The 27,849-nt window shown below is 35.4% G+C and overlaps 2 protein-coding genes across 6 annotated transcripts; one reads left to right on the top strand and one right to left on the bottom strand.

Moving 5' to 3' along the window:
• Positions 1–4: 4 nt before the first annotated feature.
• LOC117418608 (cyclin-J) lies at positions 5–7,781 on the bottom strand. 3 transcript variants are annotated; one of them, XM_059035797.1, is made up of 7 exons: positions 7,532–7,781; positions 6,963–7,042; positions 6,654–6,762; positions 5,508–5,718; positions 4,172–4,471; positions 2,506–2,665; positions 5–1,445 (listed from the first exon to the last, which is right to left on the bottom strand). In XM_059035797.1, the coding sequence occupies exons 3-7, from the start codon at positions 6,720–6,722 to the stop codon at positions 1,058–1,060; spliced, it is 1,128 nt and encodes a 375-aa protein (XP_058891780.1). In that variant the 5' UTR covers positions 6,723–6,762; positions 6,963–7,042; positions 7,532–7,781; the 3' UTR covers positions 5–1,057. The 3 variants fall into 3 exon arrangements, with proteins under 3 accessions (XP_058891780.1, XP_033887687.1, XP_058891779.1); XM_034031796.3 differs by lacking the exon at positions 6,963–7,042; XM_059035796.1 differs by lacking the exons at positions 6,963–7,042; positions 7,532–7,781 and adding an exon at positions 6,831–6,926.
• Positions 5,794–27,837, top strand: LOC117418545 (zinc finger protein 518A-like). 3 transcript variants are annotated; one of them, XM_059035787.1, is made up of 3 exons: positions 5,794–5,935; positions 16,659–16,718; positions 20,860–27,837. In XM_059035787.1, the coding sequence occupies exons 1-3, from the start codon at positions 5,863–5,865 to the stop codon at positions 25,260–25,262; spliced, it is 4,536 nt and encodes a 1,511-aa protein (XP_058891770.1). In that variant the 5' UTR covers positions 5,794–5,862; the 3' UTR covers positions 25,263–27,837. The 3 variants fall into 3 exon arrangements, with proteins under 3 accessions (XP_058891770.1, XP_058891771.1, XP_033887598.3); XM_034031707.3 differs by lacking the exon at positions 5,794–5,935 and adding an exon at positions 14,071–14,220; XM_059035788.1 differs by lacking the exons at positions 5,794–5,935; positions 16,659–16,718 and adding an exon at positions 14,069–14,220.
• The last annotated feature ends 12 nt before the right edge of the window (positions 27,838–27,849 follow it).

Raw genomic sequence — 27,849 nt, 5'->3', positions numbered from 1 at the left:
AAAGTTTTGATAAAGTTTGCATTTATTTTTTTTTTTAAAAAGTGCACAGCACTCACTGAGGATGCCCATGTTCAGAAACATGCAGCAACGCACTTGAAATTCTTGGATTTCTCATCAGAAACCACAGGTACACAGTGTTGTTAATATAGACATATGGTGCAAAAATATGTTTAACAAATTGTTTCTTTGAAAAAAAAAAAAAAAAAAAAAGACAGACAGTGTTAACATAGTAGAAACAAATTTGCTTCATTGTAGAGGTAGTGTTTTGGAAGGCAAAGTCTACAAGTACATCTAAACTGTCTATTTAAAAAATATATAATCCTGACGCTATACTTACATGTGGGAAAAAGCTCCAAATGAAAGCTGAAACATAAAGGCAAGGTTGGATTAACACTTAAACTTCAAGAGAAGAAACAATAAAAATACACAAGCCAATATTAAATCCAAAAAAGGGGCATTTTTTCAAAAGCCCTATATTCATTTGTGTATTGAGGTAGCTTCTTTTCTGAACACAACTTTTGGTTATGAGGACCTATTTTTGATTTCACTGTGCAAGCTGCTTTTTAGAAACTAATACTGATCTAAAGACTGGTGGAACTATTTTCAAGACTTGGATAGCGATTTTCAGTATATGCCTGAACCAAAGTGTTTCACCAATCTCAATCTGCAGACATTCATTTTAAAATGTTATAATCCTGGTTAAAAAGTTAGACACGTTATTGCTTACATTGGCGAAACAAAAAGAATATAGGCTATAATCCATAATTCAAATACTTTAGGAATATTGCACAAACTGTTCAAATTAACGTCTTACTCCATGGAATACCGTGCTCAACGATTTGGATGTTTTTCTCAATAAAAAAAAAAAATCTGTTTAGTAACATTCTTACAGTTGCAGTAACTAGATCACAGTTCAAGCAAAGCCATCCTTAGTTTGGCTTCAACATCCTCACCAAATATTCTTGGAAAAAAATTCTTCTTTATCAAAAAATTGCATCATTCACTTCATCCGCCCCATCTCCTCCCCTTTATGGTGTCTTTGTACCAGAGCCATAGATCACCTATCAAAGCAAGGTGCTGCACAGGTGTAGTGTCCATTTACTTGGAAGCCCCTATTGTAGGGGGCATTGACCTTCACATCCAGTGAGTTTTGTAGTGTCATGCCAGCTACTGCTTGTACATGCCCATGAGGATGAATGCTGGCTTGTAAAGTTGAAGGATGGGACTGTATTGTGTACGATGGCATACATCCAGTTGAAAGGATTGGTTTGCAGTTCTGCTGTTGATATGGAAGCTGCTGCCGGTGCAGGTACTGCGAGACATGCTGCTGAATCTGAGGTGGTGCATTCAGCTGGGTGTGTGTCTGGTACACAGTCTGACCAGACTGTGGACTTGGCTGTTGGCATTTTTGCTTGTTTGCTTCTTTGACATCATTATCGTGTGCACTAAAATAAGAAAAAAAACAAAAAAACAAAAAAAACACAGTTCTCTCACTCTTAAAGATTCAAGCAACGGCATATGTAGATTTGCCGATAGGAATAATACAATAATTGTATTAAAACTACCAAGATACCAGTTAAGACCATTCCCAAAGTGCATGACATTTCATTAAAATGTTGCTTTTTCAACAAGGAGAACTGTACCAAATGTACCCTAAATTACTTAATTGGACTAATTTAAGTGCTTATTAGAAGCTTAATTGGTCCAATTAATTTAGCATACAGTTGGAACAAAAACCAGGAGGGACACGGCCCTCCAGGACCAGGGTTGGAGACCCCTGCTCTAGACCTATTGTTAGCTACATCTTCCCTCTCAAGCCAAGAAAGACAATAATCCAAACTCATTATTGAACATATAAAATTAGAGCAGCAAGAAGAATCAGGAGTTATAGCCTCCATTTGTCATTTCTCCTTTGTATCTTGTTATCATACACTACCCTATCAAAAGTCCTCAAGACTGAATACCAAGAAGCATGCATAAAGATAAATAAATCAAAGCTTAGTTTGCAGTTCATAGTATACCCGTCACAACTGAAACTATTCTTACTCACTCAAAATGTGGACCTGTATGCACTAATAATTGACTTCAAGAATGCTTACGGGCATAATCTGAAAAACTTTTGATTTTACCTATAGATTAATATAGTTAGCTATTATGAAGCCACTCTGCATGTGTGTTCACTGGTTCAGTAAATGCACCATACCTAGGTTTTTTTTTTTTTTTTTTTTAACTCCTATAGCGAAATGTGTTGTTTTTAACATTGACTTTTGACTTCTGGCTGTCAGGTTTTTTTTTGTGCTTCAAATATTTTGAGATATTCACTTCACATTTGGTACCTGTAAATGTATTCTATATTTATTTGGTCATGTTCAAGAATGAGAATCATTTGATGAAGCTGCCCCACCACACTGACAAGGCCTCATCTCTCAAACTTTGAAATTCAATACACATCAATATCTTTTTCTTCTAAAGGCTTTCTGGAAAGTGTACACAAAACTTACTTACAGTAACAGACGTTCCACACATGGTATAAGAAGATCCCAAGAGTAAGCTGAAAGTCGATGTAGTCGTGTTGGCCACGTAGGTGAAAGTCGAAGTATAACTCTAGAGGAGGCTATACATGCAGCAGAGACTAGTGAAGGAGAATAGTTCAAGAACACATGATCTGGTGGAAGAAAAAAAAAATACATGACGAAATGATTAATCATAGAATTATTGCTGAGATTGGATGACGACTTAGACCCTCTACAAGATTGTGAATCGTCTCAGACAGCATTTTGTTCTATTTACACAGAGCACCTATCTGTTCAGGACTCGTCTCACTTTTAGGTTACTCAATTATCAACCTTTTATACCTGCCACCATCTGTAACATGCAAATCAGCGAGGTAACCAGTGGATTACCACAGGGATCAGAATTAGGTGTTCTGGTTTTTTTTAATCTACATTAATAACTTAGATTTGGTATAGTAAGCAAACCTGTTAAATTTGCATTGGCAAACACTGTTGCAGCAGCAAAGGACATTCAAAGTGATTTAGACAGCATTCAGAACTGGGCTGACACATGGCAAATGACATTTAATACAGAAAAGCGTACGGTACTGCACGCAGGCAATAGAAATATGCATTATAAGGGAGGCTGTGTGGTACAGTGGTTAAAGAAAAGGGCTTGTAACCAGGAGGTCCCCGGTTCAAATACCACCTCAGCCACTGACTCATTGTGTGACCCTGAGCAAGTCACTTAACCTCCTTGTGCTCCGTCTTTCAGGTGAGACGTAATTGTAAGTGACTCTGCAGCTGATGCATAGTTCACACACCCTAGTCTCTGTAAGTCGCCTTGGATAAAGGTGTCTGCTAAATAAATTATAAATACCATATGGGAGATACTGAAATTGAAGAAGGAATCTATGAAAAAGACCTAGGAGTTTATGTTGACTCAGAAATGTTTTCATCTAAAAAGGTCAACAAAATGCTTGGATGTATAATGAAAAGTGTTGAATTTAAATCAAGGGAAGTAATGTTAAAACTTTACAATGCATTAGTAAGACCTCATCTAGAATAGTGTTCAGTTCTGGTCACCTTGCTACAAAAAGTATATTGCTGCTTTAGAAAGAGTGCAAAGAAGAGCGACCAGAATTATTCCTAGTTTAAAAGGCATGTCATATGCAGACAGGCTAAAAGAATTTAATCTATTCAGTCTTGAACAAAGAAGACTATGTGGCGATCTGACTCAAGCATTCAAAATTCTAAAAGGTACTGACAATGTCGACCCAGGGGACTTTGTCGACCTGAAAAAAGAAACAAGGACCAGGGGTCACAAATGGAGATAAGATAAAGGGGCATTAATAACAGAAAATAGGAGGCACTTATTTTACAGAGAATTGTAAGGGTCTGGAACTAACTCCCCAGTAATGTTGTTGAAGCCGACACCCTGGGATCCTCCAAGAAGCTGCTTGTTGAGATTCTGGGACCAATAAGCTACTAACAACCAAATGAGCAAGATGCGCCGAATGACCTCCTCTCGTTTGTAAACTTTCTTATGTTCTAACACCATTAGATGATCCACATTGGTTCAACACTTTTTTCAAGCTGTATTGTCCCTTTGATTAGATTTTTTTTTACATCTACAAGTCTGTATAATTGTGTTACATAGCACAGCCTGTAGAACCTACCTTGCAATGACACTTCCAGGAAATAATCAGCATATTTTGCCATGTATAATCTTGTTTTCTCCAAACACGCCATGGGCCAGCCTTCGTGGAGATCAGTCTCGTGAACAGCAATCGACAAGTAGTAGTCAATAAAGTGGGCAGCAGTTGGCAGATACAGGTTCCATTGAAAAGTCTCCAGCAGCAACAGCTCCATGTGCAACAGGCTTTGTTTGGTCAACACCAAGTTCATGTTGGTCATGCATCCCAGGCTATTGAGTTGTTCAAGTTTTGGCACGTGATCCTCTTTGTCTTCAAATTTACCTTGAATATATCAAAGAATAAAATGTGAAAAACCATGATGTATAATACAAGAGAGATCATGTCTAATTGGCTACTGTATACGTTATTGTTAGTCTTAAAATGATGAAACCATCAAATTAGATATTACACAAACAAATTAAATGTGTTGTCCTGAATATTTTAAAATCCATTACACTACCCTCAATTAGCTTCTGTTCCATTTTCTCTGCTCACCTCAGCATTATTGAGTTGAACTTTTCCATTTCCAATAATTGTTTTTACTTTGATGAATCTCTGAAAGCAGTGCTACTGCTACAAAGATTAATATTTGTATTATTGGATTTCCTTATTAAATCAGTAATTAGCATGAATATTTCAATGACATTCAAACTGTGCATTATCATCCCCTCTGGAGATTAAATCCCTTGAGAAGGGGATAAAGTGGAGGCGATTGTACATACACATGTTTTTCATATTTCTGCATATATATGGAGAATCGTGATCAAATTACCATGAAACTTGATACCAACATTATGTAGCATAAGAGCATTATTTTCTAGTGATAAATGGAAATGGCTGTCTGTTTATCCATATGTCTACATACCTCATATTGCTTATTAAATTGAGCTTAAACATATAATTGTTCATTCTTATTCAATGTACTGTTAATATGTCATCATGGTCATCAAATTTTTCATCATACCCTTAGCTCTAATTTAGAATTTACAGCTGTGGATGTATGGAACTGACATACTTGTCAAGGGATCTTTTTTTTTTTTTTTTTATTGAACGCAGCTTGAATTAGTTATTTTCTGAGTTCCTTCTGTAAACTTACTTAGTGCTTAAATAATTCATATAAATAGATTTGTTATATTTTTAAAATGATTTCAGATGTTTTCAATTTCTAGCTCACATATTCCAAAACCTTAGGAATTATTTTTCAGAAACCTACACTTGCCATTTTGTAGCAAAGTATGCTGTGTTCACTTTTTTTCCAGCATAGCTTTATAAACAAAATATTCTTATTAAAATGCACATATTTCAGAAAAAGACTTACTTGCCAACAGCAGGCAGGAAAGGGCCACCACGTGAAGCTGTTGGACTGAGATGTCATATCGGTCCATGAACAGGTCCAGTAGGTAGACAGCAAGGTGCCTGGCTGGTGGACACAGCCTGAACCGATTGCTAACAATGGCAATTAGGTCTGCGAAATAGCGTCTCAGGTTCAGCTGAGGTGACTGGCCTTTGTAAGAAGGCATTTTCAGCTCCTACGAAAACACACATGTATGGGTGGCATCAATTACAAAAAAATCTGGATGCGTTTTAGTGTGTGAATTGTTATTATTTGTTTATTTAGCAGACGCCTATATTCAAGGCGATTTACAGAGACTAGGGTGTGTGAACTATGCACCATGATGCTGCAGAGTCACTTACAACAACGTCTCACCCGAAAGACGGAGCACAAGGAGGTTACGCGATCACACAGTGAGTCGGGATTTGAACTGGGTACCTCGTGGTTACAAGCCATTTTCTTTAACCACTGGACTATACAGCCTCCTGCAGTTTAATATAGGAGGTATATAATAGAAGTAGGCTACATAACCTATTGAATTGCCGACATCGTTTACAAAATTACGGTCGCTATTTTAAGATTTGTGATTTAAAATACATAAATAACATCGTGAGGTAAACATTTAATTTCGCCCTGCATTTCATCCATTACACTGTCCACAGCACGGGTACGGTGCGTTTTCAAACCATTTAGCCTTGGAGAATAACCGCTTAAAAAACAACAGAAAGCATTCTTTAACTTCCGACAGCGACGGGCGTTTAATTGCAAAAGAAAACAGTTATTCCTCACCGTGCGGACACTATATAACACTATAGGCCTACTTAAATTCGGAATTGTTTTGTGAGCTATTCAATTGGTTTGAAGTCGTTTAGTTGACACCGAAGTGTGAAAAGCAAGCTATGGGAATTTAGGCAGCTGTTAACTGCCCCCCACCCCCTTAAACGAACTCTAATTTGTTACAAAAAATAGATAATAACCTTTGATACGGAAGAGTTCGATTTGTTTTTGTTCAAGGCAATATCTCAAAAGATCTATATAAAATTATACGTTTTACACACAGAACAAACGGAACATTTAATGTGGACAGATGATGGTATATAGTAAGTCACGTAACTGATCGCTTTAACATACTTTGTAACGAAGAGCTTGGAATATGTCTGCAGCCAGCTGTCCTTTCCACCATTGCCCCTCCAGCTCCATTGTTTACAGGACGTCAGAAAGTGCAGCAAGTGGCCTGTAACTAAACAGAAGTGTAAGCACATAGATCTATTAAAATGTACCCCCCCCCAACAAACAATTCTCACAAACCTCTAATCTAAATGCAAAGACCTGGTTACGTGCTAAATCTACACGACACACACTCCCTTCGGTGTGGGACAATTCTAATCAACTCATATGGGTTTTATAAATGGGACTTAAATTCATGCAGTTGAAACTTACTTGCAGCGATGCAGTTTCCCCAATTAACTTTTAGATTGGGTGGTTAATAAGTAAGCGACAACCAGCTTCCAATGTCATCTCTGTGAAACGTAAGGACCAATCTTATTATTTATATTAATTGTGTCATTGCAATTCGCAGGTATTGCCCTTTTTTACATAGCACTCGATCAGCTAGCTTTCATTCAGCAAATTTTGCATAACAACTCAAGAATATTGCAAACAAACCGTTTTCATTCAATTGTGGAGTAAAATAAATACATAATGATGCGGATATAAAAGTTAACACAAAAAACTGTCATAACACAACTGCAATCATACCCATCATGAATGATCTGCGCTAAGTATACAATATTAAGAAACAGATGTGCAGTCGACCAATACACCTATTATCACCGTTTCTAATAATGCTAGCATATTTCATTAACTTTTAAGTGTTATCATTACCTTAAACAAAGACTTGCTGTCTTTCTCTTCCCACAGCGGTATAATCAGGGCACTGTAAAGCCCAGTTGATCCCTGAGCAACATAAAACTATTAGAATAATAACATACAAATCTGCTCAAACTTACCGTTAAAAGAAAAAACATTAACGCGTGTAAAGCTGGAATGGGTAACGGGAAAATGTTTCTTTCTTTTCTGTATGAAGAATAGGTAAATGCTCCGTGTTTGAGTTTATTCAGTCTACAGAGTTTGTTTCATCCATTGTTAAAGTGGAAAGTATCTGTATACAAAAGCCAGCAAAGAAACACATGCTGGGGAGTTTTACCAATCCGGATATTCCTTACACTTCACGTCTATCCCAGGGCGCCCAATCAGTGTTTGGGATTCATTGAAGTCCGCACTAGAACACTGAAACATAAAAGTTTGACACCCCACAAGGAAAACGAATAGTGTACTGGAATTGAACTAAAGAGGCTCCTGTAGATTGTAAATGTTACCTCTGTCTGTGGAGTGGATCTCAAAACAACAAATACACCCAGTGACACTGTGTAACTCATTTATTTGTTGGGTGTCTCAGATAATCGTAGAAGTTACATGTCAAATATGATTATGCTATAAGTAAACAAGAAGGTGCTAATATATAATATAGGTACAATACCTCATTGGCAGCAGTCGCAACATAGGCAAGCTGTTGTAACACTGGACTCTACACAAAATTTAACATGGGTTTTAAATACTGCTATGATGGATTGAGTTTTATATTGATGAAAATATCTAGACTTTTTAACAACATTGCGAGTTCTGTTTTAATGGCTTTATATATTGGATATTATAGCGATTTCATTTAACGCAGGCAGGCGCATCACACAGAGCGAGACAATCCACACACACAGGGCGGCGAGCGGGCGCTAACCCGGGACCTTTCACACTAAATAGCGCCGATACCGCTGTACAAAAGTGCCGTTTCCGTTGGAGGGAGGGTGTATCGGGCTTATGTCTTCGTGTGTGATTACTTCACCTATGCGCCCTGCTGCTGCCTTCCCCCGTGCACGCTACACTCTTCCCTGCCAGCCTCAAGTGCGCCCCGGACTTGCTCACCCGGCTACAGTCCGACGAGTGAGTCCCGGGGTGCCTTAGTGCGAAAGGTCCGGGGTTTCGCGCCCGCCCTCTGCATGCGTGTGGATTGCTTCGCCCTGTGTGATGCGCCTGCCTGCGTTAACCGAGATCGCTACAATATATTGTCGAATATTTAGAACAAAAAGTATATAAAATAGACATAGTATGTTAATCTTAAAAAATGAAAACATATTAATAAATATATTATACGATGTATGCAAAGCAGCAGTTAGTTGTCCTATATGTTTCACAATATTACTTGGCATTTACCATTGTCACGAGAAATTTGGTCCCACAGTCTATGCAATATTGTCCCCTTCTATGAAACTGTAGGTCTTATCAAATACTGTACTAAAAGAAACGGGTGTGACAGCGAACGTGATCTTTGTTAGTCATCTTGTATCACTATAGGACACTGTTGAAACATTTGTTAAAAGACTGCTTTCCTTTATACACGTTTTTATGATTAAGAGGTATGACGATTTTTTTATGTGATCATTCTGAAGGCATATTACACCGAGTAGCTTATTACGCTGTTATAGCAACACCTGCTAAACCATCTTTCTGTTTCAGGATATATTTTTTACGTTTTAGACCTAAATATCTTTTTTCTTTCTTTTTTTTTTTTTTTTTTACAGTAGGTGTGCTTAAAATGTAATTTGTCCTGCAAAACTATATCACGTGCTTCTTACATTGTGATGAAACCGTTTTGAATTCTTTCATTAGATTTTTTCACCAATGAGATGAAAAATGAATTGATTTCTTCCTGATACCCTGTCACATTCTGCAACACGGCCACTGCTTTGATTAAAGATACCTTGTGAGTGCCGTGTAGCACAATAAGATTGGCTGTACGGCGGACGTGGGTTATGGAAGGCCATCAGGGCCAAAAAAACGTGTTATTTTGTACGCGTTTCAAGTATTTAGTACATGTTCTAATTTGACTTTAGTACGTGTTGCAATTCTAATTATTACATGTACTAATTTGGCCAATCAGATCACTGAACATGAAATGAGAACCAATTATTTTAAAGAAAATACTACGTGTAAATAAATGATCTAATTAAAAGTCATTTTACATCTGCACACCCCTCCAATTCATGGCGGTATGGACTTGGCATTGGGTAAAGTCTAGTGTAAAGATGGATAGACCCTGAACCGCAGAGAGGAGCGTCAACCTGTTTTCATATCGCTTTAATTTAGTGGTAACCCCACTGCAATTAATATGTAATTTTAAACAAGTGTTGAAAAATCTGACATTTAATGTAATAACCTTTGGTGTAATAACATTTGGTGTATCATTTAGACAAGAAGACATCAATTTAAAATAAGGAATATTGCAAAAGATTGTCTTCTGCGCTGCAAGCATGCATCTGCTAAGTGCAGCTTAAAATTGAGGTTTGGCATTTGTTATTTTACGTGGCGTGGTCCTGGCCCGGACAGGGACCTTGTTTATTATCGTCCAAAATAGTAGACTAAGGGTAATCACAACCTATTATTATTATTATTATTATTATTATTATTATTATTATTATTATTATTATTATTATTATTATTATTTTGTATAGCGCCGGGGGCGTTTCTTTACAATATTTGCCAGAAGCTCCGCCGACTATTGAGACCCAGCGTTTATTATGTCACATCACTAACATCTTCGGCTACTTCAGATGCAATGGAGAACCCTTGTACCATACAACCATATACCATTAACACAACTAAATTGCAACATTCCAGCAACATCGTTAAAAGGTTGTGTCAGTGGGTATTAAGTAACAGTTTTATTTTATAACACAAGTATATGCAAAACGTTAGAACATGAACAAACAGAAGAAGGAATCTGCGTTGAAAAACTGAATTGCATCTACCACTGTTAATAATAATAAAAATAATACAATCCACTAAAAAGACCACATCCAGTATATGATCCGCATTGTAACTCGCCGTTTAAAAAAGACCCAGCGATTATTGGAAGTTTTATGACAGAAAAAAAAAATAGTAAAAGTAAAAGCATATAAAAAAAACAAAAACATTGTACAAACAGAAGTTAAAAAATTGGAAAGGCTCACATTCCCTGATCACTTGAAAGAGCATGGAAAATGTGAGGCGACTTTTCATTGGATCATTTAGAACACGTACTATTTTCTTTAAATTCATTGGCTCTTATTTCATTTCTAAAGAACTGATTGGCCCAAATGTGTACGTGTAATAAAAATATTACGTGTAGTTAATAGAACGCGTATTGTATCACAGTACTGCACGTAGTAATTTATTTGCAATGTGTGCTAACAGCACACGTTTTTGACCCTGATGGGTTTCCATATTCTGATTGCCACTAGGCTAAATATTTGACACACGTACTAAAGTACCCGTTTTTGACCCGGATGGCCTTACATACTAACGCATCTATATTGAACGTCTGATTGGAAGAACTAAAGCAATATACAGAGCTTGGGTCAAAAGACTTAGCCTAATGGCATGTATCATCAACAATTAAGATATCTATGTATACGTTTCAATCCATCACATTGAGAACTGTTCTTTTATTAGAAAGTCGATAAATAATCTATCTATGACAGGTGTGTTACTGTTAGTTTGTAAAATGACAGCGTGTCAAGAACTTCAAACTGTTTTTTCAAGGTTTCAAAAGTGAAACTGTATATAAGTTATGAATAGTAACACCAGATACTAAAACATGTTGAAAAAAATAAATTAAAATATACAAATTCCACATACTTCACTTCTAGGCCAATGACAAAAAACAAACAAACAAACAAACAAACCAAAGAAAAGCAAATTAATACCAGAAGTTGTAGCCTTATATTGCTGCTGACCTTTTCATATTGTAGCTTTCAAAACTTTACAGGTTGATCCCACAAGTAGCTTTTCACTGCTCTTCAGCAATTTGTACACTGCATATAATTAGAAACACTTCATCTTCTTTATTATTAAAACAACAATAAAATAAAAAATCAAATACACTTCTAATCTCATTTTAGAACTAATAGCATTATCACTTGTCCCCTATCTTGTGGTGAATATCTTTTTTAAATTGATATATATATATATATATATATATATACATATATATATATATATATATATATATATATATATATATATATATATATATATATATATATATATATACTGTATATATATAGCGCGAGACTATTGGAGTGAAACAGCTACAGCACAGAACTGATTTATTAACTGATTTGGCTTTGAAATATCTGCATGTTCAAATGCAAATGCCAATAAACAAAATTAATTTACATTAAAACTTTGGTTCCCATTTTTATTCCATACCGTACTTTTCAAAACATATATTACAGCATTTTATTAAATGTTTTTATACTTTGTTAAATAGATTTTTTTTGTCATTCCACATTTTGTATTCTGTTTTATAATCATCTTTCTCTATAGAAAAACAATCCCAGGTTCTTTATTTCATTTAATTTTGTTTCTAAATGTTTCAAAATATACAAGGTTAACACCTTTCTGCTTCACAAGCTTCTTACAAACACAGCAATAACAAATACAGTTACAACCAAGACTTCAAAATCCACTGTCATAACCTTCATTACACTTTATCACTAACACTCCTTTTGTTGTGCAGTTATTTTGGATATGTGCTTAATATGTTCAGAATGAGCCAATTAAAAGTTGAAATTACTGCATCTTGGTGCCTAATCACTTCCTGTGCTGTAGGTCACAAGGCATGGAAGCAGTTAAACAAGTCTGAATTACAGGAAGACATTGGTTGAAATTAATTTGTAAAAACTGGTTGGAATTCCTTTAAGGTACTGGTGCAGTTTGAAATTTGCTTGCCTAGTTTTTTCAGGACCTTTTATGACAAAGGCAACACAGATCGCCCTTGATAAGGACGTCTGCTAATAAATAATAATAATAATAATAATAATAATAATAATAATAATAATAATAATAATAATAACAGATATCAAAACTTACAAAACTTCAATGGCTATGTGTAGACCTAGCTGGAATAAACAAAGACTAACAACAACCATGTGAACCGTGAATTGTCTGATTTTAATGACGAGTTCAGAGAATTGATGTGCTGCACCAGATGTGACATTTAAAGCCGTAATACATCTTATCAAGGATTAGTTAGACTTGTCTAGACTTCCAACTGTTTTCTAGTGACAACTATACAAGTATATACCTCTACTTTATACAAACAAATGACATAAGATGTAATAAGTTTAGCCCTTCCCATTGTTGTTACTATGCAGTATGGAACACAAAAACATTTAATAAAACATTTAAAAGCATGCATGCAGCTCAACAGTACCTCAGATAAAAATGGTTTGTATAAACACAATGCCTCTGCCAATTACACCGCCGTTACCTTATTGAAATAGCAACATAAAACAGCTTTTTCAGAGCACCTGACGACTGTGTTAAATAATTGAAACAATTTATAAGTGAAAAAAGAGCAAAACACTGCAGAGTAAAAAAAGATCTGCTTGCAAGACTTTGGTGATATGGTTACAATCCACAGCCTCTGCATACCTTATCATTCTTTTATTTTATTTCAACTTGACTTCTCTTTTAAATGTACTGTATGTAGCTGAGAAAGAATTCAGAGTAACAATTTATATATTGTGAAACCACAACAATTTATATTTCGTGGCCTCATAGTTACACATTTTTACAATTGAAAGATATAAAAAGTATTTAAACAACATTCTCTTTCCTCTAAAGAGTTTTTTTTAACACTAGAACCGCCACGGTAGTCATTTTGACGGGTTTGGATTTAAAATGTAAATGAATCTTCGTTTGTGAATGCAATGCAGTTGTCCTTTTTTTTTTAAACAGACAACCGTATTGCATTGACAGTACGCAGATTCGTTTACATTTTAAATCTCATTAATCCCGCGGCGGTTCTAGTGTTAAAGCCGTAGTTATTACACCTTTAATAAACACTCTTCCTTGATTATAATGCATGTGCAGGTGAAACACTATTTTGGGGGAAATGGAAATCATGGCCATACCACCTTCTGCCACTGTGATATCAAAGTGTTGATTGGTAACTGCTGTTGTAGAAATAAAAATAGCAAGTAGTGGCATCACAAGATATGCACCAAGATTTTAGGAATATTACCTCAGGTTACAAGAGGGGTGCTGTAGCATTAACTGCCTAAAATAGCCTCCATTCATCATAAGGGGGACTTTTATTAAAACAAGATGAGGAAATAAATAATAAAAAGGTGATAAAGGATTTGTTCTTCAAATGTAAGAACAATTTATTAAAAAAAAAAAAATCCTAAAAAGCTACCAATAAATAATACTATATTGAAAAACGAATTTGAGTTGACCATGCAGCAGCAACCAAAACTACTAGAATATGATGATATCCACCTTACACAGTTCTTTTTAAATGAAACATTACAAAGCCTTGATTTCGACAGTTGTTTATGGGCTTATACTAATAGCAAATAACAGTGAAGCTTATAACATTCTAAAGTAAATGAGCAAACCTAGCATTAACGTTTTAAGCTTTAGAGTCAGAAGCAAAGACAAAACAAGTAACCTTCTACTAGGGCGCTTTCAGGTAATCCATATTCCTCCGCTTGAGTCTCCCAAACAATCACACAACAGTGCACTCAAATTGAGAGATTCCCGGATGAAACTGTCATGGCCGCTGTAAGTGACCTGCAAAGCTAGCAAGGAAGGAAAGGTAATTGCAAGAAAAGTATTTGGTTTTTAAAACGTGTTTTGGAAGCTAGGTGAGACTATGAGATAGGTTTGTTCAAGTTTTATTTTTTTCGCCAAACAGAATTGATGACTTGTGTATTTTAAATACGTTATTATTTACTTTATTGTGCGCATGGGTGGGGGGACGTGTAGTATAGACAGCAAACAAATAGTTCCAGTTTAAGTCTAAAGTAGGGAAGTTTTTAAAGCACTCTGTTTGATTTAGTTAAAGAAACAATAATACATTGTAAATTACTTCCAGATACCATGAATGTTTTAGTAAATTGTTTAAAGCAACAGTTGACGAACTCGCAGTTTACGGCATGAAAGGATGTATACGTCCGCCCAGTGTTTGCAAGTTGGAAATATTACAGTCGATTTTTTGAGGAGGCCCGTTTGCAAAATGTTGTAAAACTGTTTCATTTTTTTTTTTATTTAAGAAACCCAAACGTTGTTCTCTATAAGACACGTCATTTTTGTGTTTATATCTTGAAATTAAAACAAAGAACGTTTTGCATTTGAGAAATTATGTCTTTCCTATACAACTGGGTGAAATTCAAGTGAATAGTGTATTACATTGTAATATCGACATACACATGCATTGATTGCTTCTGGGAATTTTAAGTGATGCAGCTAAGATTAAAACATTTTAAATGTATTGGTTTTACAAACAGTGTTACTATATCTTTTGAAACCTATAGATTCACAAGACTAAAGTTGCAATGCTGCAAATAGTTTTATAAACAGATACATTAGGAACCAGTGATAAAAAAATCATATTTATACAGCAGGTATTTCTGTAAAAAGATAAAGGTAATAAAAAAAAGATTTTGAGCTACAGTCTAAATAAAGTTTGATCATGTTTTGCTTAACCTCCTGTTGCTGCAGGTAGAACCAAATGTATGGTTTGGAAGAAGATTAAACTATTGGGCAATTTTTTTAGTATGTTTTACATTAATTAATAAACAGTCATCAATGAATAATCTTTTTGTAATTATTTGAATATGATTGTTGGAAAAGCTCCAAAATATTAATTGGTTAAGTTGATACATGGTTGTTGGAAATAGTTGTAATGCTTATGGTAAAGTTTACTTTTTTGAGTAAACCCTGTATGACTCCTCTTAAGCAGTTTGAGTCAGTCAATGACTCAATATAACTATAACAGGCTGGACCTGAGATGTACACAAACCTCAGGAGACAAAGGCTCAGTGGTTGATGGCAAACAATACTCAACAGATGGTGTTCCACACAAATTGTTTCTAAAACATAAAAAAAACCCAGACAGGATGAATGATTTGTAATGACATCCATAAAAGTGAAAACAGAAAATATGCTTGGAAAATCAATCCCTTAAAATAGTTCTACATAAAATTGTCAAGTAAGAAACAGTACTATTTAAATATTAAAGTAAGCATGTAGTGTGAATGCACGCTTTTTATTAATAATTGCATGATTAAGAAATATAAAGTGATAAAAAACAACAGTACAATCACACTCTTAGTTTTGAGTCACCCCGGTCATTCGAGTAGGCACTTGGGTCCTAGCAGTTTTACAGCACTGCGATTTTAAAAATAAACCCAGGACTGGCAAACTGCTGTGCAATGGGATTATTTCACCCTTACAAGTACCATTACTGAATTATTTTTGCTATTCATACCTTACTGGTAAAATGTACCACATTCATTTTTTTCAGTTAAAAAGGCTTTGCAGAATTGTGTATTATTATAGGGATATAATTAGTGCTGGGGTGAACACAGGATTTTCATGTTTATAATTTAAATATTTGTTTGGATATTTGTTCGTTTTCTAAAAGTATTATACTGCTCAGAACACGGGCAGAGGCAGCATAGCAGCAGGGGGGCATTATTTTACAGCAAGATGTTACAATGTGAAACACGTTAAAGTAAAAAAAGATATCCCAGGAGTAAAGAATTCGTTGTGTAGGCCTTACTTTACCCCAGTGAATTAACTACAAACCAAAAGAATGCCAAATAGCAGTTCAAGTTAAACGTTTGGTTTGTTCCTGAAATAAATAGTACATAAAGTTGACACTGCATTTTATTTATTTATTTATTTATTTTTATTCCTTGACATTGCCGTTTCATCACAGTAAACAGTGGCCATCGACACTTTTTCATAAAGTAGTAACATGAGGTTTACTTGTGCCTTTTTGTAGCTGAACAAGCAAACTTTAGAACACTTCAAAGTAAACAAACGTGGAAATGCAATCCAGTTTTATAGATGAAAAGAAATAGGCTTCCAAAATTTGTTGTTTCTTTGATAAATTAAAAGCAGTGTTTTACCGTATAACCATATGCATATTTTAGTGTACAGTAGTTAGTTATGCTGTTCACAATATGACAGATTATAAGAAAAAACAAAGAAAAGATTAAAGACATTTATGTTGTGTTCTGTTTATAGGTTGGGGAGTAGCTGAAAGAAAACTGGATGTTTCCAGTGTTCAGAAAGGAAAATATAAAAGTAAGTAAAGATTATCTTGATAAATATGGAAACAAATTCTAATCTGAAACTTGAAACTGGCACCAACAAGTCCACTATAAAGGTCTAATTTTTCAAAATAAATATAAATAGCTTTTTGTTCCTGCTGACATTTTGTTGTAATTTGATTGAAGTAGAACATACTATGGAGACTCTTTTAATCTTAAAAACTAGTTAATATGTTGTGTGTAGGGTGTCTATCATTGTGTAAGAGATGTGGACTCTATTTTCAAATTGTTTACTCCAGTCTTTAATCAACTCCTATTTTTTGAAAGGAGAAAAAAGCTGCTAATTTCACAAAACTAGACGCAAACAACTTTGTGTTACTGAACAGGCCGTAGGGTTTAAAGGGTATTTTTCATTGAATTCGACGATAATCTGTCCTTAGAAATTTTCTTTCAAGTTGAACAAAAAAAGTACACAAACAAATATGTTTTTGCAAACAACATAAATTGATTTATTTGGGGAAACCATTTTGAACAAAATAAACAATTTTTTCCTTTTTTGGATTACTTTACACCTAAATGTCTTCTCCGACATGTGTCTCTTGCTCTGCAAATAACATTTCAAAGTGTAGTTTTATATTCATTTAACATTTTTTTCTTCTTCTGATGACAAACATTCTTCAGTGAACAAAGCAAGCTAAGTATGACATATTATTCTTTATTAATCTTGTCATTATTTTGAATTTTACAGTAGCATTTTTATTGTTGTCCATTGTCGGTGAAGACATTCAGTCCTAAAATCATTTGCCATAAGTTTGCGCAGACCCATGTTGTTTAAATACTTTTTTTTTTTATTGGGGTGACCAAGGTCAGCTTTCCCTTGAGGGACAACAGCAGGTGCTGAAGTAAGGCCTGTCTTGGGTTTCATGAAATTGTCATGTTTTACATGAAACCTCAGTGTGGGGACTTTATAAATGTCTTTACCAACACGCATAGAACACAGGGGAAATACAGACATTTTTCCTGAAGTCTTTAATAGTCTTCAGTAAGCTGTATAACTACAAACATTGCATTTGTAATTGTGAAAACTAAACATTGTAAAGTTTCTTAACTGCAATTTTAAATACAATGTTATATTCTATACCCGGAAATATCTATCCACTGCTTGTGCTTTACAATTTGTGCCATTTTATTTGTCTCGCTGTTTGTGCTTCTGATGCACTGTATTAGAAATCAAGTTTTACTAGCGTAAACTGTAAATTACGCCTATATTTTGTGTAATGTGTATGTAGCTTGAACTTTGGAAATGTAGGAATCTCCAAGAATATTTGTGTGTCTTAAGCTACCATTACTAGCCTTGCCAGTAAAGAAAAGCAAACACAAGTTATCTATCTTTCTAGTCATCATGCCAGCCAAGAGTACCAGTAAGCTGACAAATACTGAAAGATGCAGGAGGTATAGAGAAAGAAAGGGAGTGACATATCTAAAGAGTGAAAGACAAAGAAGTAGGAAGCATTACAGGGACATTAGCAAAATGACAGACGGGAACACAGGCATTTCCAAAGGAAATGGAGGTTACAGAAGAGACAGTACAGAGAAGCTAAAGGAAGACTTCAGGAACAGTTACCAGTCACTCCACCTTTCTGCAGGAATTCCTGAAATGCAAGACAGAGCTCCCATTAAACAGGAAGAGCAAAGATCACAAGAGACACCAACATCATCAGTGGGTTTCAATGATAACCAAAAGTATAATAAGCGAGCCAAATACAAGTATAAAAAGACACTGGAAAAAGCACAGAAGGTGAATATACTGGAGGAACAACTTAGAAATGTAAAATGGGATGTTGAAAAATGGAAGAGATACTACAGAATTTAAAATAAAAACAAAATGTCTAAAGTTGACCTATTCACCTGGAACGAGAGATTTTTGAAGCACTGTCATGTTAACAATGAAGTAAGGAAGCAACTACTCGCACAATACAGTGGTGGAAGATCAACAAAGAATCAGTTCAGTTTCAGATGATCTACTCTGAAGAAGTACAGACTGGTATGTTCTGCTCATAAAACTTTGTCACAGAGATGCAAGAACGAACAAACAGAAAGAGAAAGTGGAAATAAATATACAAAATCAAGAGGCTAATGGACATCACATTTTTATCTAGAGATGACAACAACAGTGTGTCCTGGAAAGAAGGACACAATCACACTGAGGAAAATTCAGAAACGCAAGATGCTCATTTGTGCACCAGTGACGAAGCTCTTAAAGTTCAAGCAAGAAAACACAATGACTAAATATGATGTTGCATTCTTTTTATTTGATACATTTTTAAAGGTCCAGGTGTCTTCACTGACACAAGAGCTTCACCAACATGTCCAACTAATATGTTTCTAGTTGCATATGATTTGCTTAATTATACCTCTTTTTATTATATATTTTTTGGTATTTTATATAATGTATTTCATATAAAAACTTTTCCAAATTGGCATGTTGATTAGGACATAACCCTTTAAAAACAACAAAGAGAACAAAAATATATAATTGTAAAATGTACGTGGAGAATATGATTGAAGCCAATTTCAGTAATATAGCTACACAAATATGCAAAATCTTTTAATTTTAAGCAACATGTCGTGAGGACTTTTCACTCACTTTGCCTGTTAAAAACTGCCAAAATATATAGGAAACCGGTAATTTGAAGGGCCCCCTTTTAACAAAATAACACTTAAGGTTGTGGTGATTATACAAACGTACTTATTTGAACAATTTCTGAACAAAAAAAGTTAGTCTTGGTCTTTGAATATTGGCATGTAAATGAAAAATGCCCTAAAACACAATTCACTACTTTCCCTAGCATTCTGCTTTGTTGTGTGTTGCTTCAGTATCTTTTTCAACATATTTGAGATTGTTTTGATATTTTTATTAACATATCTATTTTCGTTTCACATCAGTTATGCTTCAGGTCTTCCTGTTAAAATGTCTTCTGAATTCATAATGTCTGCTGCTGGATTCTAACCTGTTCAATCAGAAACATTTCATTGGTTCCCTGTGTTCAGTATTTTGATTGGTTAATCTGTCCAACCTGCTGGTTCCAGCACAGGTTCAGAGTGGCGGGAGCAGGTTTATGAATGCATAAGTGTTCCTTCGGTTACTGCTGCTTTCACCATTACCTTTGGTTTCAAATTGAAAGAAAACTACACGTTTGTTAAAAAAAAAATAATAATAATTTTTTTTTTTTTTTTTAAAACAGGATATTTCTTAAAATTGTGTCTTAAGATGAGCAACTTCCCCACTGGTGGTTTTTTTCTATTTCTAAAAGTTTCAACAATAAACAAGGGATAATCATGTGTGTACAGCCCTTTAATATATTTTATAAAATAATTTTTCACCTTTACCTTAAAAAAATAAGTTACTTTATCCACTTTAGGCACAATTGGAAAGCGCTGTCTGTTTGTGGTTTTTATGTTGTTTGAATGTTTCTTTAGATATGTTAAGGTCAATAGGATGTGTTCTGTGTTGCACTACAGATTAGAATTTTTAACCGGGAAAACCCATTGAAATGGTATTGGCAGCAACGTCAACATTTGAAATCCACATTGCCTGGCTGAATGAGTTAAGGGGGTGAGGAGGATTAAGCTGGATTTGAGGGTTGCATTGTTTACATTTGCTATTAAAATAAACCCCAGAAAGCTTTATAGATATTTGTATACCACTCTTCATATGGGAAACTGTAACAGTTCATTTGGAAAACAAGGGACCAAATGTATACTCAAATGATTATGACTTTTTTTTTTTTTTTTTAGAAATGTTTTGGCAGTTTGATTGAAGTTATTGTTTTTTTTTGGTTGTAATATGAAACATATTGTTGTGTTCTGCATATATTTTATGATTCTGTAATTTAAAAAAATAAAACATTTAATATATCAATATTACAAAATATATGGGGGTGTAAAACTAATAGGCTAATGTAGATGTTTTAATGTTTTTTTTTTTTTTTATATAAATACAGTTTGACGCAATTGTTAACATGCAGTAAACAGGTTAAAATACAGTGCACAGAATGATAGTGATTATGCCTTTTTCATTGTAAACGTAAGATGGATATTTCTGATAGTAGTTGTAAAATACAAGACTGGGTGCAGGTATTATAATTGATATAATGTTTATGTTCTGATTGTAGATACCTGGAAACTAAACATGGAACCAGACAAGAAGACACACCCAGAAAATAACAAAACAAACACTGCTGCAACACAAAACTGTGAAAATGGAGAGGAAGGCGAAGAGAAAAGTGCCGCTTCATACTCACAGCTGTCAGGAGCTGCAGCTAAACAGCAGCAGCACTGTCAACCTGCGTGGAAACATCTTAAAGTTGTACTACCAAGAATAAGTACTCTGGATCAAAGTCTTTGTCAAGAAACAAGCGAGGCATCTGACAAACCAAGAGGCAGAGTGCAGACAGCAAGAAAATCTTTAAGGAATACATCTGGAAAGGAAAGCCAAGTAACAGAAACCTGCAATGCACAGCATTTAGAACCTAAAAAACCCATAGAAGAGGCGAAGGTTCATCCCAAAATACTAAATTTCAGGTGTTCTTTATGCAAGAGTGATGTTCGGTTTAGTCCAAATGACTTCTTGAAACATTACCAAGTAGAACATGAGGGATATACGCCTATCTATCCTTGCAACATGTGCAATTATTCCACTTATGACTTTCAAATACTTCAGCAACATCGGCTGACACACCGTGATACAATGGTCAGATGTGATGTTTGTAATGATGGCATTCATTACCCTTTACTGCAGCTTACTCGGCACTTCAATATTGAACACAGTGTAAACGGCCATTTCAGTTGTGAAAAGTGCAAGTTCTCCACAAAAGATGTAGGAACCTTTGTACAGCACATACATAGGCATAATGAAATTCAGTACAAGTGTGACAAATGCTCGCATGTCTGTTATTCAAAAGGAGAGTTTCAGAGACATCTTGTAGTTCATACTTGCTCATTTCCATTTTACTGTCAGTTTTGTGACTATGGGGCAATACGTAAAGACTATATTCTAAAGCATATGACCGCTTTACATAGTGATCAAATTGAAAAAAAGTGCAAGTGGAAGGAAAATGGAGACGGCACAAAAAAATTGGCAAATGCTTCAACAGGGTTGATGCCTTTATTGCCTAGGAAAGCAATTGGAACATCAAGGGAAGCAAATTGGGAGACTAAAGCACTGCATTCACTAAGAAGAGGTATTCTAGATGAATGTGGGAGACTGTCTAGTCCAGAACAGACTTTACAAGAGACGCAACATTTTTTGGAGAGAACTGTGGTTAGTGAAAAAGACAATGTTCAACAAAGGCTTGTAACAAAAAGGAATGATCAACACCCTACACGCCCAGTATCTGTACCCCTGCCTACTCCTTCACAGTTAGAAAGAGTTTTAAATTCTAATGGAGGTTTCATAAAAACAGGCATCAATGGATCATCTCTGCTAATGGTGAAAAATAAAATATCCATTCCACCAAATTGTACCACTAAATTTATGGGGTTCAAGATGGTAGCTGGAAAACGTCACCTAGTGCTCAAGGTAATACCAGCATCTAAGGCAGACTCTTCTACCCCAAAGTTGCAGTCTTCCTCTGAAAATGATGCAAATGGCCCTTTGCAAGAGAAACCCCTTGAAAAAACAGATCAACAAATTGAAGTGCAAAATGAAGAAGTGCAAGGAAACAGCAATCCAAATGCTGAAAATTGTGAGTCTGCAACATCTAAAATAACTTCTCTGTCTGGTTCATTATCTGGATGTTTAGAGACTGTGGAGTTGGGGAGCACCCCAGGAAAGCTTACAGTAAATGTAGTTTCAGACCATGCAAAAAATGAAGTGCAAGTCCAAAGTCAGAGTTTCTCCTCAGAAGCATGTACAGACATGGATGCAACAGTGCAAGCTGGGAATAATATATTTTCTGTAAGTGAAATTTCTGTTCAGAATGACCAACCATCCTCTGCTGCTCTGCTATCAAATGAAACCGAGCAGGAACAGGAAACAGTGCTTTCTAAACACAAACAGTCATCAGAAGGTTCTTTGGAAAACATTGTGACAGAGAATGAAAATAAATGCCTTCATAATTCTTCAAGCCAAGAAGTTTTCAGTTTCCACAACTACTCCAAAGATACATGCAAGGCTTGCAGTGAGTTTTCTGAGACCGTTCCAGATGCAGAAGAAAATGAAGATGAGAGTTCAGAGCTTCAGAAGTTGCATGATAAAGATGATTTTCAAGATAGGAAAGAATTACCGTCTGGGAACACAATAGCTGGGGACTTGGTTCCAGAAGTCTGTGATGTAAATAATGAGGTTATCATTGAAGATGTTGAACAGGCGTCTACCAACGCAGAACAGTCTTCTGTAGAAAATGAATCGGAGAATGAAAAAGAAACAGATAAAGCTATTCTGACTGCAGAAGAGAATTCTGAACAGCATGCTGATGCTTTGGATGAAACTCCAGATGATGTAGATTCCCCTTTAATGTCAAAAATGACATCCGTGTTCTCCTTTCAAAGTAAAAGTGATGCAAGCCATTCAGACCTCAACGTTAACCACCACCCAGAGCAAGAACTTGAAACCGAGAAGAAGAAATCTGATTTGGCTAAAGACATTTCTGAAGGTGAAAGCTATTGTGGAAATAAGTCTACACCAAGAGCTGATGTGCTAGGTCAGATTCTCAAAAAGCATTCGGATGCAATAATAAATCAGCAGTTGGTAAAGGACAGGATGGGTACATCCAGTCAAGGACCTCTTAACCTGTCTGCTGGAACTATGAGGATCCTTCAGCCTTCAAACCTAACAGAAGGAAACAAACATGTTTTGCTTAAGTCTCCGCAGAATGGACTTTTATTACCACTGCAACTGGGAAGCCAATCAGGACTACAGGTACTTACAGGTGTTTCAGTTCCTCAAATAAATGTAACTTCTCTGCACACTGGAAACAAACAACCTGATAAACAAACTGGTCTGTCCTTTACTATAAGTAATGGAAGAATTGGGGCAGTCACCAAGATTGTGGGTGATAGCAGTTCTCTGCTTTTAGGTCACAGGGCAGCTAATGTTGATGGAAATAATGTGCTTTCTAAGTCTGGACTACAAATAGGAAATTCTGTTAGCCCCAACACAGGTCATATTCTTGTGAACGGAACGCCTCTTCAAGGCTCTTTAATCTTGTCAAATTCCATCTCATCACTTGCTGGAGAAAAGACAACAAACTTACCAACATGTTTCTTCATCAAGAAACCACCACCAGAGGGTATGAGTATTTCAGGCCACAACAGTTCCTCTGTTGGCCAGTGTTCTCAAGTTCAACAGACAAGTCCCGCCACACCAGTGACAATTAATCCCATTGGAAATCCTGTTTTATCTGGCGGACGACAAGCGTTTTTAGTCAAGCGAATAACTCCAGTTAAACAGAGCATACTTTTGAACAGTCAGATGGAAGGAAGAGTTGATCAAGATTCACCAGTCAAAAAAGGTGGAGGCGGTACACAGAATTTCTTATTAAAGATTGTTAGAAGTCCTGCTGATAAGAAACCAGCTGGCAGCAGTGGTGATCCATTCAAAAGAGAAGTTTCAGCTTTCACTGCAGATGAGTCTCGGGCTGTTCTTCGAACTGTTACACAGGTACAGCAGCAAATATTTCTGGCAAGTGGTGCTATACAATCACCGTATATACTGATGTCATCAAACCAGTCCTTTGCAAACCTCTCCATGAGTAGTATTTCGTCAGGGTCTTTGCACAATTCTACAAGTCCACCGATGTCTACAGTTGCACAGTTGTTTAGAGGTTCATCCCTGGCAAATGTTCAAGCCAGTGGAACTGAAGTAAACAAGTCTGCTGTGATTAGTAAAAGCAGGGAGTTCCAGAAAGATTGTCCACGACCAAAACAAATTTTCCCAAAAGCCAATAGAAAGAGGCAAAGGAAACTAACACCTGAGGAAGACTGCAGAGAGCCACCAAAGGCAAAGAGAGCATTAAATACAAAATGGAAAGAAAATGAAAAAGATAAACTTGTAATGCACGACACTAGCAGAACGGTGCCAAAGGACATTGAAAGGACAATGAGGCTTGTGCCCTTTAGTCCTTCACAGCTCACAAAATGCCCACGAAGAAACCAGCCAGTAGTTGTTCTTAATCACCCAGACGCAGATGTCCCTGAAGTAGTTAATGTAATGCGGACAATTAACAAGTTTAAAGGACATGTATTAAAGGTAGCATTATCGCAAAGAACAATAGATGCTCTTTCTGAACTGGAATGCGACTCTCATCCTCAGGCAACATCACAGGACTTCCGGTCAATTCGAGGACGGAAGGTTAAGCCTGTAAGTCCTGTGAAGGAGAGATACATTCTGAAATTAAAACTTAAAAAGACTAGCAGGAATAAATATAAAGTAGTGAACTCTACCTCCAACAATTCTGTGAAATCTACCTTTAGCTGTTGGTTTTGTGGCAGACTTTTTACAAACCAGGAGGACTGGATAGGGCACAGCCAGCGGCATCTCATGGAAGCGACCAGAGACTGGAACACATTGTTTTAAACCAACAAAGACAATGAGGATGTCTGCAAAGATAGGCCTGTTCATTAATACCCAGTCATGCAATCAGTTTATATGTGATAGTTGAAATACATACATATATATATTTTTTAATATTATTATTTGGTTCCTGTAGCACTGGAAAAGCCATTGTGAAAACAGACACTATTTTTTCTTTAACATTGGCACAATATTCCTTAATGTGAAATGCAGAAGTGCTGGTGAATTAAATCTCATGTAATCAGTTTTATGGGGTTGCCGACAAACTCAGAAGATTGATAGATAGATGTCTTCCAATTCTGTGTTGTTGGTATTTGGATTACAGTTACTTTATTATTCTTATGTTTAAATTATTTGGTCAAATGGAATGTGAAGAAATTCTTTGTCTGTGCAGTCAGCATTTTCCTTGTATTTGTAGGGTGAATAATGTGAGTGTGTGTCTGTTGTTTGTGACTTGTGAACATATAGTGTGTGTGCATGATGGTGACCTTTGAGACATAACTCAGGTGACGCAAAGCTTCATTTTGCAGGAGCAGCAACATTCCTGTAATACATATAATGTTTAAAAATTACATTGTTGTCCACTGCTATGGAAATGAAAGGACATGGCTTTATATAAAAAGGCAAGTAATTAAATCTATTTACCAGGAGACAAACTGCTGATTTAAAAATATCCTCTTCAAATGTCAAAAGGCAGGTATGCTACGTGCTTCTGGGTCATATTTTTAATAGGTCCCAAAAAAAACCCTAACATTTCAACACTAGCTTACAGATCAATTTACTGGATGTAATATTGTACAGATCTAAAAATGATTTAGTTTTCTATTAACTGTATGTCTGTCTTGTTGACATTTTTTACTTTAGTGGTTTCAAATCACACCGTACTGTATATATAAATTTAAAATAATCCCTGTGGAAAATATAGGTCTGTTTACTGTTCTCTTGAGAATACAACAGCACTGGATAACCAAATTCATGTTTATATTTTTTTATGCTTTAGTTAAATCTTTTACAATTGATATTTACATAATGTGTACCACACAATGCTTTTCTTTTTTCTTTCTATCAGTAGGTTAAAGTATTTCCTAACACAGGGAAAATAGCTCAGCAAATATATATATTTTTTAAATTCCATCTGAATAAGTGCCTAAGATGTGCCCTTACTGGCTTACACTACAGTGTACTGTAAAACACTGTTAATGTTTATACTATGTACACTGAGAACCGTAATAAATGTAAATACTTGTAAAACATGTCAATTTTGTATATTCGACTCTAATACTGTTTGAAGATGTGTGGATCAATTCAGGAGTAGGTCTAATTTAAAGGATTGATTTTCATAAACTTGGCACTCAGAGGGGCCTATAGTAATACTCTAAACAATTACAGTGTGTCTAATATAATTTGTCCTATTCTGAGAGAAAATATTGAGCATTTACTGTTTTTGATTATGTTTATAATTGAGGAAAGATGTTTTTGAGCCAGCTTGGGCTCTTCATTAAAACATCATGAAAACTAGTTGTAGTTTATAATTATTATTTTTCGAGCAATATGTATAGGATAACACTCGATATGTATGGTATCGTCCCTCTTTGAACTGCTGCAGCTGATATTTTGTGCTGAAGTACTAGGAGAAATACATTGCATCATAGAGGTGAGGACTCTTATTTTATCATTCAATCAGACAAACTTTCTGATGTGCAACTAAATAAGCTTTTTCCCTTGTGATACCTACCTGAAAAGACCAGTTCTTCTGTATAACACCATAATGAGGTTCTATTGGATATTACACATCCACTAGTGTTGATGATTTAAAAACAGGGTTCTTCCTGAATAAATAGAGGATACTGAATGATTGTTTGTCGTATATGTTTTTTTATTTACCGCAGGAGGTTGTCCCAGTAAGGACATCCTCCTAATGCGAATAAAAACTATATACCACAAACTACAAGTATATTTTTTAAAATAATGAAATTTGTAATTTTTTTTTTTTTATATTCAATCAACTAATTCAGGGTTTATTTTACCTGGCAGATTTTTTTTATTGTCAACAGACTATGCTTCGACGTAGATTAATTTCAAACCCTGTTTATGGCCAGCCGTCTTTAGCTAGGACCTGGAGCTCAGTCTGTCGGTTTCAGCAGCACACCACTGGATTGGAATGTAAGCAAAGATACATTTGAAAATAGTCCCGGGAAGCATGTTAATCCACTTAAGTGGAATAACAAAAATGTATCCCATGCTAGACATATCTCTGCTTGTGGTACAATACAATATAAAATATATTTAATGAGATGCCACTTTGTATAGTAATACTGCTATAGAAAAAGAAATAAAAAAAAAAAAAAAAAGGATTGGCCCAAACTGTCTGACTCCTTGTGTTCTTGCATGAATTGCCTAATATGACATTTGTCTTGAAAAAGGGGTTTCTTGTGTAAATGACATTAAAACACTACACAGCAGTATTTTCATTGGTTAGAATTTTTTTTGACAGCAGATTTAAATGCCTACATTATTAAAAAAAAAAAAAACTACATAAACATACACACAAATGAATGTCAAACATTTTTTTCTAGCAAAAGTACATCAA

This window comes from Acipenser ruthenus, chromosome 13 (genome assembly GCF_902713425.1).
Source record: "Acipenser ruthenus chromosome 13, fAciRut3.2 maternal haplotype, whole genome shotgun sequence".
NCBI classification, from domain to species: Eukaryota; Metazoa; Chordata; class Actinopteri; order Acipenseriformes; family Acipenseridae; genus Acipenser; species Acipenser ruthenus.
Note: the sequence above shows the minus strand (reverse complement) of the source record. Positions and strands in the feature narration are given on the sequence as shown.